Source organism: Melanotaenia boesemani, chromosome 19, assembly GCF_017639745.1.
Source record: "Melanotaenia boesemani isolate fMelBoe1 chromosome 19, fMelBoe1.pri, whole genome shotgun sequence".
NCBI classification, from domain to species: domain Eukaryota; kingdom Metazoa; phylum Chordata; class Actinopteri; order Atheriniformes; family Melanotaeniidae; genus Melanotaenia; species Melanotaenia boesemani.
The window spans coordinates 4,794,953-4,810,848 of NC_055700.1; the positions used below are offsets into that span (position 1 = coordinate 4,794,953).

The window sequence follows — 15,896 nt, forward strand, 5'->3', positions numbered from 1 at the left end:
GGTTTGTATAGTTGGTTGTTTTATGGTTAGTTATATGGTGTTAGTTGTTTTTGTCCCCATTGTTGTGTCTGTTTTATTTGTTATTTTTTTCTGCTGTGTTGGCTCAGTTTTATTGGCTTATTTTGTGTTCAGTTAGGTTGTGAAATTGATGAGTGATATAAATGTGGAATGTGGAAAGAACGGGATCTGTTGTATTCAGTTGTGTAATGTTTGTATCTTCAGTGTTTGGTTATGTTGCTTGTGGCTGTGTTTTGTTGCGTTATAAAGTTGGTGGCTGATTTTGATTAGGAGTATTTCCAGCCGCTGCCACTAGGGGCGCTCTTGTCTCTTTCTATACCCATAAGCGGGGGAGTGAGAGGTGCATGAAATGGAGAAAAATGGCGGATCATGTGCAGGTAAGCAGAGGTTTCATGTTTTTGTTACGGACAGTTCGTCCAGGAGCATGGAGATGAGGCTGAACGCGCATCTGGGTGCGGTGTTGTCGGCACGGAACCAGTGTGTAGCCTCTGGGTGCAGCAGGCGGCGGTACGCGGGCTGTCGGCATTAAAAAGAAAGGATGAGACAGCCTGTGTTGACTCGTGGCCTGCTGTCACTGCTCGGGTTGCTGCGTTAGCTTGTGTTAGCTGCGATAGGGAACGCATACAAACACCGGGAAGCACTGCGGCTTTCAGACTGTGTAATTCCCGGTATCCGTGTCGATTGGACGCTCACTGCAGCTGGCATAACGACGTGTTTTATAAGCTTGTTATTTCATGTAAACAATAAAACACAAATGGCTGACGGCAGACCAGTAGCAGTTAAGCTAACACACACAGCTTTACTGTCAGTTGGCGCCAGTGTGAAACACATGGTAGACATTTATCATATCAGGACCTGAGAATCGGACTTTTAGTGTGACGCTTTGTGTGCGTGGATGTGTAAATATTTATTTATAGTTCTGTTTTGTTACAGTTAGCAGAACCCTGTTGCAAGCTAGGCTAACGCTAGCCTCAGCCCAGACGTCAACTTCTCCCGCTCGAGCCCGTTTGAAAACATGTCTCGGTGTGTTTAACTGTTTGACGGAGAAATGGGCTCTGTGCCCATGGCTGGTGGATACTGGGAACATTGGAGTGAGGGCGCCGGGATATTTTACATTTGTGTTGTTGATTTGCGCAGCTAAGGAGCTTTGTTGTGTTTAGCTAGCCTGTCCAAGGCTAGCTTCGCTTGCTCGTGGTCTGATCCGGGCACATGTGTGGGAATCGCAGGCAGGACAGGGTTTAACTTTCTGTTTCCCCGGCAAGTCGTCCATAATGTCCTAAGAAAGACCTTGCTGTCGGGGATTCAGGGAACCACGATGCTGCTGCACTGGCAGGCTGTGTTTTATGTGTTTACATGTGAAAACTAGAATATATCTCGATTAAGTGCCCCATAATAACTCCCACTCCAAAACAAGGCATAGATTTTAGATGAACAAGTAAATACCAGCCTTCACTCAGATGAGTTAGCTTCAATGCTAGAGGCTGTGCAGCATGGAGGAGCAGCATCACTGGCTTTCTATGGGGTTCAGTTTTAAAGCTTCATAATATTTGTTTGTGAGACACTTTCAGAGAGGCTCTGATCTGAATGGTAAATACATTTTTGAATATATTTATACAGCTATTAAAAATAGGGGGGCGGGGGGGTCATGAAGGATGACAGGTGCTTTGTCAAGTTTTTTAACCACTTTTAAATAGTACCAGCTTATAGTAATTATTTGCTTTTGAACTTATAAATTAAGCAATTAATTAATTGTTGACAAATTTAATTTTGAATTATTATGACATGGTTTAATTTCCGGTCTAATAAATGGCTGCAACTGTTGAGACATGTCTTTTAAAATCATCAAAAAGCAAATTATTCTCTTTTTAAGTAACTGTTTACTCTGGAAATGACCTAAAACAGTATAAGATGAGATCTAAATTTAGAATCTCCCCCAACTTATTAGTATTTAGAGTGTAGTAATAAAATCTTTTCAATCTCTTGAAGAGCAGTAGCCTATTTTAACCATACTAATTTAAAATTACACTCAAGGTGTAGAAGAATGTGGTATTAAGCCTTTTCCTAAGACCAGGAAACCATTTAATCTGCATTGAAACTTTTATGAAATGACTGCAACAGTTATGGTTTTATTTCAGCTTCAGCATTGGGTACACACAATACCCGGGTACACACAATAAATGTGCTGAACTGTAAAAAGTTGTATCTGGGCACCTTTAGTTATTATGGGGTCAAACATGCTGTTTCTGGCTGTGAGATAGTTAAATTGACATTTTTAGTGGGTTTGCATGAAGTAGTAATAATAATAAACTCTACGAATTTGGTGTTAAAGCAGCACAAACCTTCCTTCATATACCTCATGATGTGGTTAAGCTATAAGCACAGTCTTTTCCTCAAGCTTTTATTTTTTTCTTTTTAAAGAATTGATCAATACATCATCCAAATGAATTGCTCATTTCTAATCCATTTCCACATTTCATAATTTTTTATCTTTCCTAAATGTGTTTTCAACACATCGCCTACTAAAGGAATAAATAAAGGATAATCATCATCCTGTCAAATCTGTGGCTCTACCCTACAGATATTTATATTATTTATTGATATCTAGGAGTGATTGAAAGTTTAGTCTTAAAACTGTCAGGTGATTTTTCAGGAATCACATTTGTAACATCACAGAGCTCATGCTGTGTCTCCAGATTTGCTTTCTACAGTTTTATTAAAGTCACATGGTTTGTGTGTGTGTGTGTGTGTCACACTTTACTCACCAGGTCTCTTTCTTTTTAGCTATTATCCAAACAGCAACTTTACACTTATTATGCGTTTATTTCTTACATTTGCTTCCAATTTCTCAGCAGCTCCTCTCAAATTATGAGTCAGTTTCTGCCGTTAAAAGAGAAAATGAAGTACAAAAATTGGTCAAGATTAAACATTTATCCATCAGAGAAAACCTGAACCAAACTTCTTCTTGACTAGAGCCCCCTGTAGATACACACATTACAGGAGATATTTGCACATGCTAGTATGCTCCAATCCAAACCCCACGCAATTATATGGGAGTGTAAGAAAAACATGAGAACATCACTGTCCATTTTAGAGCTTCTGCTAATTTCTCCACTTCCAGCAAACCACATAAAAAAAGGTGTGATATGAAAGCAGAGACTCTGCTGATTACAGAGATGTCTGTCTCATCACTGTGGGACAGAGACTCAGGGAGCTGGCAGCCAGAATCAGAAATCATGTCTGTTTTAGGGTGAAAAGTTTTATTCCAGCTCTAAAAGAAACTCTAATATATTCTGCGATGACTCCTCCTTTAAAAAGATTCATGAAGGTGCTGGTAGTTTCCATAAAGATGAAGGGTATTTTATGGTGAATAATTCACTCTACTATCTTGGGCTCTACTTCTTTCTGGATCCTCATGATGTTTCTAAGGTGACCTACCTGAGTAACACCTCTTTTAAAACACCTGTAAAACTGCTCAGGTTCACATTTTCAGCTTCTACTTTTGCACAGCTACTCATCAGACATGACTTAGTTCTAGATGATTTGTGTTGCTATCCTGTGGTTTTTACAGAAAGTAATGTGGTTTTCTTTTAGGAGGTGACAACCATTTAAATGTTCTTTTGTGTTCCAGGTGAATGGAGTAATCTCACATGTCTCCGCTTTCTTTTGAGACTTAGATTATAGATACAGCTAGAGATGCACGATAACCATTTCTTTAAACCGATACCGATAACTTTCAGCTACTAAAGGCAGATACTGATAACTAATATCCGATAACAAACACACTTAAGATCATGACATCAATACTAACAAAACCTAAAAGACTTTTCACTGTTTATATGAAGAGATATAGATTTTTTTTTTTACAGTGAAAAACTTTTAGCATGCATCTCAAACATTTTCTAAAGATATCAAACAGAACTATTTCATATATAATGTGTGTATACATTTGGCAATAGCATCATACTTGGGTGGAAGGCACACATCAGCAAAGTAGCAGCAGCTCGGCATCGTAAGCCGTGGCTCCAAGTGATGAATCAGACAAGAAAAGCCTCTGTCCTCAATGAGGATGAAGGGCTGGTCATCAAGCGCCATCATTTCCATGATTAAACCTTCAATAGCCTTAGCCTGTGGGTCATGTCTGGCAAATTTCTTGGATGCCTGAAACACCTCACAGATGTCTGTCAGTCCCGGTGGCTTCTCTGCCGTTGGCTTTAAGTTTTTTGCGTCTTTAGCAGCCTGGGCGTCCTGATACACTTTCAAAACTCCGTCGAAACGATGATTATGTTTCAGGTGACTGAATAGGTTTGTAGTATTGAAGTATTGTTTGGAACAGTTATTGCAAATAACCAGTGAACTGTCTTCTTCTTTGGAAACTTTGAAGAAATCCCACACTACTGACTGCTGCATTCTGGTGGTGCTGCATTCACAGGGCGCAGAAAATTCCCCATTCCAACGTTTGCTAGTCGTGCTTCTCGCTTTTTCAAGTTCATGCTTCTGTTGTAACATGTCGAAAAATACACTGGATCTCTGTTAAAGTGAGTAACTCAGTCAGTTTTCTGGTTAGATAACAAATTAAAAATTATGACGAGTTTTAACGAGTTGTCTTCCAACATGAGGGGTTATTCTTACATTCGTCCAGTCAGAAAGATTTTCTCTTTTTATGCCAACGTCACATAAACGCACCATTTACTGCAGATCATTCAGGTCTCATAAGCAGAGCACTGCTGTGCTGACAAAGATATATACGTTATCGGAGCAAGTCATCACGATATCGGACTTACCGGAACGACGTAATAATTTCCTGTTGTTGTGCATCCCTACATACAGCCCTTGTGAACGTACTTTGTGTATATCATTTCAGACAGGACGCAGACAGACCTAGTCGAGAAGACATAAAATAAAAAAAGTTAAATTGAGTTGAAAATGAAGAAATGAAAACCTGATTTTAAAGGTGTAGCTTTTGTTTACATGTAGTGGCCAAGTTGGACATCATCTCAGATGTCATCCATTCACTATATAACAGCAAACTCCATCATAGACTGTTGTTCCTCATCAGTGATTTCCATGTGTTTATTTTCATTTTCTGCTTTCATCTATTCCTCTTCATGTTTTCTCTTTAACAAATCTGATTCGTGCGCAGTCTGTTCTTGGATGATGTAATAAGCACGAGCTTTAATTCTTCACACAACAGAATCCACGACCACTGAGTCCTCCACCTCCTCCATCCGTATGGAGGACTTGCTGGACCAAATATATATACTTGGTTCATTCTAAGGTCATAAAAACATAATTTATTTAGCAAAATGATTAAACATTACAGTTCTTTTAATAGTGTCAGTTTTATTCTCATAGATCGTTGTAAACAAAAATTTAGATGCAGTCGTGGCTTCTCAGATTTTCAGCTTTTCAACATGTGAACTGTGTTTTTGTTTTTTTGACAGTTGCAGTTGTAGTCATTAGAAATTAATGCTATGTGAATTCATGGAAGCATTCTGTCGTCTGTAGACGTCGGGTTATGAGTGGTAAGTGATGTGTGAGTAAGGCTTTCAGAAATGTGTCAGTTGTAATCTAGCGATGGGGCTTCTTAAGCAGTAAAACCAGCTCCCGTGACTCAACAATCAGGTTTCATTTAGGACTATTCACAGATATTTACTTCTTGTAAGTGCAGTTTAGACGTCAGTGGTGTGAGAAATGTATTAAGATTTATTTAATCTTAATGTCAGTACTGATGCTGTTATGATTGTGAAGGGAAAGATAACTTCACAGTTACCTTCAAGATGAGGTTTTGCTATGTCTTTAAAGATCTGATGTGATGTTCCTTCAGTGTAGTTTGGAGTTCTGTTTGTTTAAAGCATTTATGCCTCTTAAATTGTGACTTTTCTCTCCTCTTTGGTTTTGAAAATGGTGTCTAGTGTCTTGAACATTTAGTCTTTTTCCTTGGTATCAAGTTTAAAACTTTAGTATTTTAACTAAATTAGTGTTGATCACTCAGGCTTTTTTTATTTGCTTATTCAATTTTTTTTTTAGTGATGCAGTGTCATAATTAAGATTACCTCTGATCAACTCTCAGGTGATAGTGCATATTCATGGTGGACTTGTGTTATTCAGGCTTCGCCTGGCAGAATTTGGCCTGAACCTCGTTGTATTTTCCACACAGAAGCTTTTGACATGTACACAATTAGCATCTTGGGAGCACCACAAACATTTTACCAGAGCCTGAATGGACGGGCTGGAGTGAAACGGCTCACAGACAGAACTGAGTCGGCTGAAGCTGGAAACTCAGCTGTCTTAGATGAATAAATTCACTCTCAATCTCTTCTGTTTTTTCTCTTTGTCATTAAATCTTGCTTTCACTCATGTTGCTTTACACAGACTGTTTATCACTAACTATTACCAAATGCCATGTTTTGTTATAAAGTTAAGGAGGAATAAAAGTTATTACATCCAAGAGCCTTTCTCATTTAGATCACTTAACAAAGAGACTTTGTGGAAAAATATAATGGATTTTATTAAGCGATATGTGGACCAGTGGCTACCTCTTTCTTTTGACAGTGATGAAATAAATTAGATTAACTGTAGCTAACATAAGTCCAGCAGCTGACAACGGCTCTTCAGCTGGAACAGATGTTCAGAAACAGGTGAATATTCAGAGCATCACTGATTCACCTCACACCTGACAGGTTAATTACCATTAAGCTGAAACAACAGAGTAGACACACAGACATCTTGTCTTCTCGCATAGAATCAGTAAAACCCTTCCCTAAAAAACCTTCTCCAACCAGTACGTGTTTACAGCCCACAAATGAAAACATCTGCCTGCTGTCAGACAGCGTACATGACTAATGGAAACAGAAGTGGTTTGATTTAGAAATGGAAATCCAGAATCAGCTAGTACATCCTGTATTGGGGGCCAGACATCGGGATATAAACATTGTCCAAATAAGAGCTGGATATGAGCTTATTGTTTACCTCAGACCACCTACGTTCTCCTGCTTCGTACCTTTTAAACCTGCCACAGAGCATCAGGATGTTTCATTAACTTAGCAAAGTTTCTTATATTTTATTGCACAGAAAGGTGTTGAATTAATGAAGTTGCACAAACTACACATTTTCTACAGGTTTTATTCATATTTGATGATTTTGAGCCTCAACTGGAGGCTCTTTATCTTGTTTTTGTCTGCTGGTGTCTCGTGTTACAGCTGAAGAATTAGTAGCACCTGTTCCTTTCAGCAATCACTGAATTAAAATTTATATATTATTAGATGGAAACTGTGACCTTGCCATTTTTCATGGTGGAAAAGTGTTTTGTCTTGAGATAGAGCAGGATGAGCAGATGTAGTTCTTGTTATTTAAGCTTTGTTTGTGTCACACAGACTGTATGAATGATTGATGAAGTCATCCTCTACACCATCGATCCTATAGCCAATGTAGAAGTGCCTTAAAGTGCAATAACACTAACTGGCAGCAGCTGGTTTGGGTCCAAGAGTGTAAATAAAAAAAAAAAAAAGTTAACTTTCCTATTGAGTTACCAAATCAGTTTTACACAAGTCATGGGCCTCAGTAGTTTCATTACTTATTAACAATGTGCTGTTGGTTCTTCAGGAAATACTTTAAACCAGGGGTCTCCAACTCCGGTCCTCGTGAGCCACTGTCCTGCAGGTTTTAGATGTCTCCTACTACAACACACCTCTGCACAAGCCTGTTAATGACCCAGTGATTTGAGTCAGGTGTGTCGCATCAGGGAAAAATCCAAAACCTGCAGGACAGTAGCTCACGAGGACCAGAGTTGGAGATCCCTGCTTTAAACCATAAATAAAACACACCTTTGTCCAACCAGCTCACAAACATCATCCTTTAATGCCACCTTCTTGTCTAAATGTGACCTCTTCTGGCTCCGACAGGACCCACATTACAGTGGCTGATTGATGAATTTGAGGCTTTGAAAATAAGACATGGTTTTCATATGTTGAGCACCTTCCAAGTTTATGTAGTTTATACAAAGTGTTTTTGAATGGATCTCCCCTTCACATATTAATACTGGGGCATTTTTTTTTTGTATTTTTGCACTTGTAAATGAAACGGTCTCGAGCCAACTGTCATTCCTTTTATAAATTTACAGGAAAACAAGAAATGGGTACAAGGATGTATGAAATGCAGTATAAAACATGTTTATACAGTTCTGAACAAGCATGAATGCATGGTCTGATTTGAAGCAGCTTGATTCTCTGATCCCTTTTAAACAAGCTTTCCTGTCATTTATATAAGTATTTTTCAGAAATAGTTCTCCAGACTTCTTGAAGGACTTTCCCAAACTCTTCCTAGAATGTTTTCTCCCTTTTGTTAAGGTTTACTGTCCAGATGATGCCACTGTGCTTCAATAATGTTGAGGTCTGGGATCTGGAACGGATTTATCCCTCCACCACACCTGTTACCATTGATTTTTAGTCCACTTCTTGTGTCATTTGGCATACCTCAGCCTTTTTTCCCCCCATTTCCCTTCTTTAAAAATGGCCTCTTGACGGCCACCCTTCAATGGAGACCATTTCTGACCGGGTTTTGGTTATTGATAGATGGATCAACTGAAGGTGCAGGTGCATCTCTCAGGTCCTGTGTCAGGTCTTCTCTGGACTGTTTCTGTACACCATGCTGAGATGTAGTTATTTTCTTTCTTGTTGTAGAAAACATAACAGGTGTCCCTGTACAGCAGGACTTTGTGGGTGATTTGGCTTCAGACTGAATCTTTTCATGTTGGTTGTTTGTACATTAATAACACGATATGACAGAATAATCCAACAATAAGTTAAACCAATGTGCTGCAGGAAAGTGCTAATCACAATTACACCCACATGTTTGTGGGGCGTACTGTAGTTTTGTTTTTATCCATTTATCCTGTTTATATATATATATATATATATATATATATATATATATATACACACATACACATAATTTTAGCTTAGCTGGGTTTGGTGCTCCTTTCCTTGTTATTGCTTCATATCCAACAACATAGTTTCTCCAAATTCAAAGTTTTTGGTTCATGAAAGACTCAAAGTGAGCTGAACATCTTGTCCCATCAGCTCTGGATGAAAACACTCCCTGTCCCTCCCTTGATATTGATTTAATTTGGAACTTTATCTGTGTAAATTAAACGTGTTTGTGCTCATCTCGTGCGCCAGATGTCACATTTGCAGGCCGGGTTTGGTGCTGAGGGCTTATCTGAGCCCTGCAGAGCGACCACACATGATGCGCTACAGTCTCCTTGCTCTCAGGTGTGAGCAGTGAACGCACCATCACTCAGACCTCCACCTCCTCTGGTGCTCTCTAACCTGACCACACCACCATTTTGAATTTATCAGTGACCGGCATCTTGCTGCGACTGTGCATGACTCAGCGTTCTGCCTGCCTGTCTGCCATATTAATGCAATTTGATATCCTTAATGTACAGCACGCTGTGTTTCAGTTCTTTACCCAGAACAAAAAGTGTGAAGAGTAATGGTGTGTTCTTAATGAAAACAGAAGGTCCAAAAAAAAAAAAAAAAAAAAAAACATTGAATATTTTAATTCATGTTCTTTGACACGATTGTTTTTGGAGTCTTTTCTTTAGGTTTTATGACTAAAAATCCTGAAATGCTGTGCATGATGTGCCTGCTGGCTGCTGATAAGCCTGTGTCTTCCATGTTTTCTGTGTTTATCTAGGGCCTTGCCCAGCTGGAGATCCTGTGTAAGCAGCTGTATGAGACTACCGACACCGCCGTCCGACACCAGGCAGAGAAAGCTCTTGTGGAGTTCACCAACAGTCCCGACTGTCTTAGCAAATGTCAGCTGCTGCTGGAGAGAGGCAGCGTGAGTATTGCTCTCACCTGGAGCATCCGTTAGTTGAGTTAAAGTCATGCCAGTCTACAGCAGTACATCATGATGTAGAAATACGGCTCAGTCCTTTCCTGAACCTTGTTCCACCTGAGCTGGTTGGGTTGCTGTGGGGTTGTTATTGTCTCATTCCTGAACAAGCAGAGGTTCATTTGGGGCGCAGACAAAGGATTTTTGCAAGCACATCAGTTACATTTTGAGCAGGAAAAAAAAGAAAATTGCACACAGAATCTGAGCAAACAAAAATCTGTTCTGTGCCCACAAAATGATTTTCCCCATTTACACCTATATGCGTGAACGCTGATATAACATCAGTTTTGTTGTTCTTCATCTTCATTGTTTCTCTCCTCCGCTTGCTGCCGCACACCTGTGCACACACACTCAGTGAGAACTGTGCATTATAGATGTGCCACACTTCCAACCAATCACAGGGTTGGACAAAGTTATTCAGATTGGTTGCTTTGCTGCATCACAATAATGCTGGAAAAGTGAAGAAGAGTTATTTGTTTCAAACTTTATATAACATTTTGGTTAAAATTATACTTCCATATGTCTAAAGTAAATTTATTATCTGTGCAGGAAGCTCTATCAAACTGTTTTCACCATGTTAACAGAAATATAAGGTTATTGTTCATCTTGATGTTGATGTCTTTGTTTAATTTAGCTAGACTGGTTAGGCTAATAGCAGTAGGACATGCATGGAATAAGAGAGTTATGCCCAACTTCTAGTCCAGCGAGACAAGTGAAATTAAACAAAGATAACCAGTTTTCTTTAAGTCAGTCAACATGGTGTAAATAATGTGACAATTCAATAAATAAATTTATGATTTATGTAATAATATGGAAATGAGATGTAATTCTAGCCTAAATGTAATGTAATTAATTTTTAAAACGAACAACCCTTTGTTACTTAGAAACTATCTTTTCCGGCATTATTTTAATGCAGCGAAGCAGCCAATCAGGATGGCTTTGTACAAGCCTGTGATTGGTTGGAATTGTGGCACATCTGCTATCAGCTGAGCGAGCGCATTGACAGAAATGACCAGACGGTGCACTGAGAGCTTGTGTGCAGGTGTGTGCAACATGCAGAGGAGAAAACAATGAGGAAGAAGATGAATAAGAATTAATCTTTGTTTGCTCAGATGGTAAATGGACTTGTACTTATATTGTGCTTTTCCAGTCAGCTTGACCACTCAAAGCGTTTTACACTAGCTGTCACACACACACTCATACCCCGATAGACACATCAGGAGGCAACATGGGGTTAAGTGTCTTGCCTAAAGACACTTCAACATGTAGTCAGGGAAAGCCTGGAATCGATCCACCAACCTTCCAGGTAGAAGACGACTTTAAATTAAATTATTCTGCAAAAATATTTTCTGTTCAAAATGTAAGTCACATGGATGCAAAAGTAATTTCTCTGTGCTCAGAATGAACCTCTGCTTGCTCAGGAAGGAGGGACAATAATAACACCACCATCAACATTCCTTGAGTTGAGTCCAGATGTTTAAAATCAAGTAGCTCTGATCCACCTGGGTTGATTTGATCAACTCATCTGTCATTAGTTGAATATTGCTTACGAAAGCAATATTTCCTTTGCTAGGCAGTTTTTTCTGAAGTGGCTTCTATGAACACTGATGATAAATTGGATTAATGTGTATTTGTCTTAATTGGATTACAATGAACCAGCTTGAGTTGATTGTCTGTAAAATGCCTTGATGACTTTGTTGTGAATTGGCATACAAATCAAGTTTAACTGAACTAAATTAAAGCCTAGAGACCAGCGGTCATCTAACCCTCAAAACTAAACAAATGAAAAGTTGTATATTTTCTGTTAGTGCTGATCCTTGTAGCCTCTTTTAGAACTATGGATAAGTCGAAAGACCTATAAAGCCCTAGCACGGGCTCTATTCACAACCGGATTTGAGATTTTTTAACACAGTACATCAGGCTTTGATCAGTGGGACGAAAAGCTGTTCGATCACCAGTTCATTTCCATTCAGCAGTTTTTGTAGTTTTTCATTTTACAAAGCTTGACTGAATTGTCAAAATTATTTTTTTCCTCTTAAAAAAAGCTAATGAGGATCAAGAAAGACCAAACGGCTTATGTGAACTGACTCCAATTATATGACTTGCATGACCGATCAGCTGTTTCTACTTCTGCAGAATAAGCATGTCAGATACTTGGACACACACTCCCCCTCACCTCAGAACAATCTGATGTGTTACATTTATTTTATAAGTCAGATTCCAGTTAAAATGTCAGTGAACGGACTTCTGTTAACATTTAGTTGTGAGGGGCCTTCGATATTTTGCAGGAATTGGCTGGAAATAAGTTGAATTTAGGTCAATAGGTCTTTATTTCTGTGTGTGAAGACTCATGAGTGTCAGTGTCCCCTGGTTTTATGTCTTTCACTAACAAATACTGAGTGTTATTGGCACTCAGTTTATTTTTCCACTTTTTAAACGCTGCTGAAATAAATTAAATTTGCACTGAAATAATGTTGTTTTTGTCATTGCAGTCTTCATATTCTCAGCTGCTTGCTGCAACCTGTTTATCTAAACTGGTGTCTCGGACCAGCAACCCCCTTCCTCTTGAACAACGGATTGACATCCGTGAGTATCTTTGTCTTTCAGGTTAAGGTTTGTAAATTCATGGAAGAACTAGGAGCTAAAGAGTTTTAAAAGTAGCTAGGGCTAAAAATATGGCCTAAAAATAAAAGCTCTGATTTTTCTTTTTCAAAATAAATCTTTATTTCTTAAAAAACATATACAACTTTTTAAAAGTTTTACTTCAAAAGTTATTTAAACTAGGAGGTGGCTTCAATTAAATCTACACATCTGTTCTATAATGGAGACGTGTCTGCTTCTAATTTCAGTTTAATCATGTGATGCTGAAGCTCAAACATGATGTTTGTGTCTCATGAACAGGAAATTATGTACTGAATTATCTGGCAACGCGGCCAAAGTTGGCGGCGTTTGTGACCCAGGCGTTGATCCAGTTGTACGCCAGGATTACCAAACTGGGCTGGTTCGACTGTCAGAAAGATGACTACGTCTTCAGAAACGTCATCGCTGATGTGACGCGCTTCCTACAGGTGAGATGATGATTTCACACCAAACATCCAGAAAACACTCTGATCCGGCTTTGTTGTTGAGTCCATGACAATGGATTATTTAAATCTTCGGAACAGAAGAAATTGTGGTTCCTAACTCTGAGAACTCTCCTGCTCCAAGAGCCACCATCAATCTGCTGTCTGGAGAAGCAGCTGATCTGGTCGAGAGATAACAGGATCATTTAGATAAAATTACGTGTACATGTGTTTTGCTGATGGGTAACCGGTGTGTTTACAGGACAGCGTGGAGCACTGCATCATAGGCGTCACCATCCTGTCCCAGCTGACCAATGAGATCAATCAGGTAAGTTGGCCTCAGCTCTCATCCTCTCCCTCTCTGTCATCTCATGGATCGTGTGCAGTAGTGCAAAATATAAACACATCATAATGAAATTATCTATTAAGACTCAGCTGTCAATACAAAAGCTCAATGAAACAGCTGATCAAACGGATAATTTTAGCCCCTGACCAGCTGCTAGCGACCAGCTAAGCAAACAACAGAAGCTTCTCCAGGACGTTTTGGTGCGTCGGTCGAGCAGGTGGGCGGAGCTTCTGTCTGTGTGACGCCTTCTGTTTGTGTGCATGAGCACATTATTGTTGACTTGTAGTTTTTTTTGTGTGTTTTTTTTTTTTTTGTCAACAATGGGCAGTTTAATCATTTAACAAATGTTGTCTTTTTTGTAAAATAAGAAAAGTGGAAGAAACTTGGTGGATTTTCCCGAGCTGTTTAGCGAATATGTTAATGTTTAAAGAGCCTGCAGTCAGAGGAGGGGTAGTTATTGATCAGAGGCACAGGGAAGCCTCCAAAGATTAGATAAGATAAACAGACAAGTTTGTCTATCTGTCCTCTGGTTGAGTCACTAATGGAGCACAGAAACATTTCAGGCTCTGATATGTTGTTAAATACAGTGGAGATGAGTGTTTTTAATTTATTTTCACAATAAAAGCACAATTTAACCTTGTTCCCCACACCAGACACATTTACACAATGAAAATAAAATAAAGAGCAATTCATGGAAAAATACTGAAGAAATATTTTGAAAGATTTTACTGAACTACGTTGTCAGGAATGTTTTTCATAAGAAAAGAAAAAAAAAAAACTAAAGGTTTAAAATAAGGGAATTTTGCTGGTAGATTACAAAGAAGCTTTCTTGATGAGTTTCCTCTATTAACACTGTTCTGGCCCTGGCCCTGGCCCTGGCCCCGGCCCCGGCCCCGGCCCCGCTTTTCGGGTTAACCAGCCTGGTTTTGCGCTCGTTTGACCAGAACCAAAGTGAGCGGACTTTACTCGGGAGTAAACGTAAACAGTTTGGAAATTTGGTCAGAGAAGTTAATGGTTAAGTCATCAGGTTCCATTATAACCTATGGTTACCCAAAATAGACAACATATGCAGAGGTCTGAGCACACTGGGTAAGTTGTTGTCAACATGAGTTTACATTATTCTAGCCTACTAAAGTTGAAATTGGTTGCCAGGCAACATAGCAACGCAGTGAAAGTGAGGGGTTACTCCAGTGTTTGAGCTACTTAAGTTATCCTATTTGTACTGTGTTTTCAACTGGTGGTCTGTAGTAAAACTACTGTCTTCCTTTGTGGAAGACTTGGGGATGGGGGGGTGATACTTGGTTGGTTTCTTCTTTTGCTGAATTCTGCATCCCTGTAAGCTGTTTTGATGATTGATGACCCATCACGCTGTCTAGCAGCTGGAAAGATGGACATGTAACACCACGTTCGGCTTTGCCGTTGCTCAAGCCTTTCAGTCTTTCTTACTGTTATCTTTTTTAAATATTAAGGTGCAGTTTGCTTACATTTCCCATGAAAACATTACTGGAGGACATCTGTGTTGGGCTTGACATGATACACATTGTTGTTGAAATGGCTTTTTTCTGGTTAGAAATCATCTTCACCACTGGAAAATGTCACCACGTCACACAACATTAGAACACCTTTAAAAAGAGACAGCTGCAGTCGGAGCATGCAAGGTGCTGCAGCTGCTCTCCTCCACCTGTGATGTAAACCACCTTTTTATTCTCAGAGGATCAGATCATTTAACTTCTGTGGTTTTCTTCCATAGAGTTTTCTGTCTGTTTTCTCTGTCTGGCAGCTCAGTTTTTAAATGTGGCCTTTCGTTTAAGTAGTTACTGTATCATTACTGTAAACAAGTGATGCGTTTGAGGATATATCATGTTTCTGATTTCTTTAAATGACTTAAACACACATTTGAAAAGCTTCTGCAACTCTGGGTTCTTCTGAAAACTTATTAACAGCAGAAATCTGCAGACAGGCAGGTTTCAGCGATGTTTTGCTATGATTATCGATATAAGTATTAAGAAAATGTAAAATAGTAATCATGCAACTACATAAAGAAGGCCACATCAAAGAATATATGATACGGGAGCATTTTCACCATAATTTTGAAATTAAACACAAACTGCTTCAAAGAAAGTGGTCAAGAGGCTGACGCAAAGCTAGCTGTTGCTGATTGTGTGTGAATGTGTTAGGTGTCATTTCATGACAACCTGCTTCTGTTTACATTGATTTTAATGGCAGTAAACACAAACTTGTCAGATTAGAGGCTGCAGATTTTTCAGCAGTGTCTGGTGCTGCAGGGATTTAATGAAGCTGACACAAAGCAGTTCGTCCAGTGTAATCAGCAGTGGATCGCACTGATTTGCAGATCACAATAAGTATTGATAATTTTTATGAGTTAACTAACCTTCTGGGATAGATTACATATTCATTCAAATATAGATATTCAAAGTATTTTTCAGTAATATGATGTTTTAAAGAAAAAAGAAAAGGCGTCAAACAAAATCAGATTTTTCTGCATTGCTGTATCTGCATGAAACTTCCAGATATGAGCCAAAACAGCACAAACAGAGCAGGTCCCATCCTCT

The 15,896-nt window shown here is 39.0% G+C and overlaps 1 protein-coding gene across 3 annotated transcripts in view; it reads left to right on the top strand.

The window, feature by feature from the left end:
• The first annotated feature begins 326 nt into the window (after positions 1 to 326).
• The window catches only part of xpo7 (exportin 7), a 34,981-nt gene continuing 19,411 nt past the window's right edge, over positions 327 to 15,896 (top strand). Inside the window, exons 1-5 of one of the 3 annotated variants that reach the window (XM_041969282.1) lie at positions 327 to 395; positions 9,715 to 9,861; positions 12,408 to 12,501; positions 12,817 to 12,983; positions 13,240 to 13,305. In XM_041969282.1, coding sequence (XP_041825216.1) covers positions 363 to 395; positions 9,715 to 9,861; positions 12,408 to 12,501; positions 12,817 to 12,983; positions 13,240 to 13,305 — 507 coding nt within the window. In that variant the 5' untranslated portion in view covers positions 327 to 362. Of the gene's footprint in view, positions 396 to 1,586; positions 1,606 to 9,426; positions 9,514 to 9,714; positions 9,862 to 12,407; positions 12,502 to 12,816; positions 12,984 to 13,239; positions 13,306 to 15,896 lie in introns of those variants that run through there. The other 2 variants (XM_041969284.1, XM_041969283.1) reach the window with 2 other exon arrangements.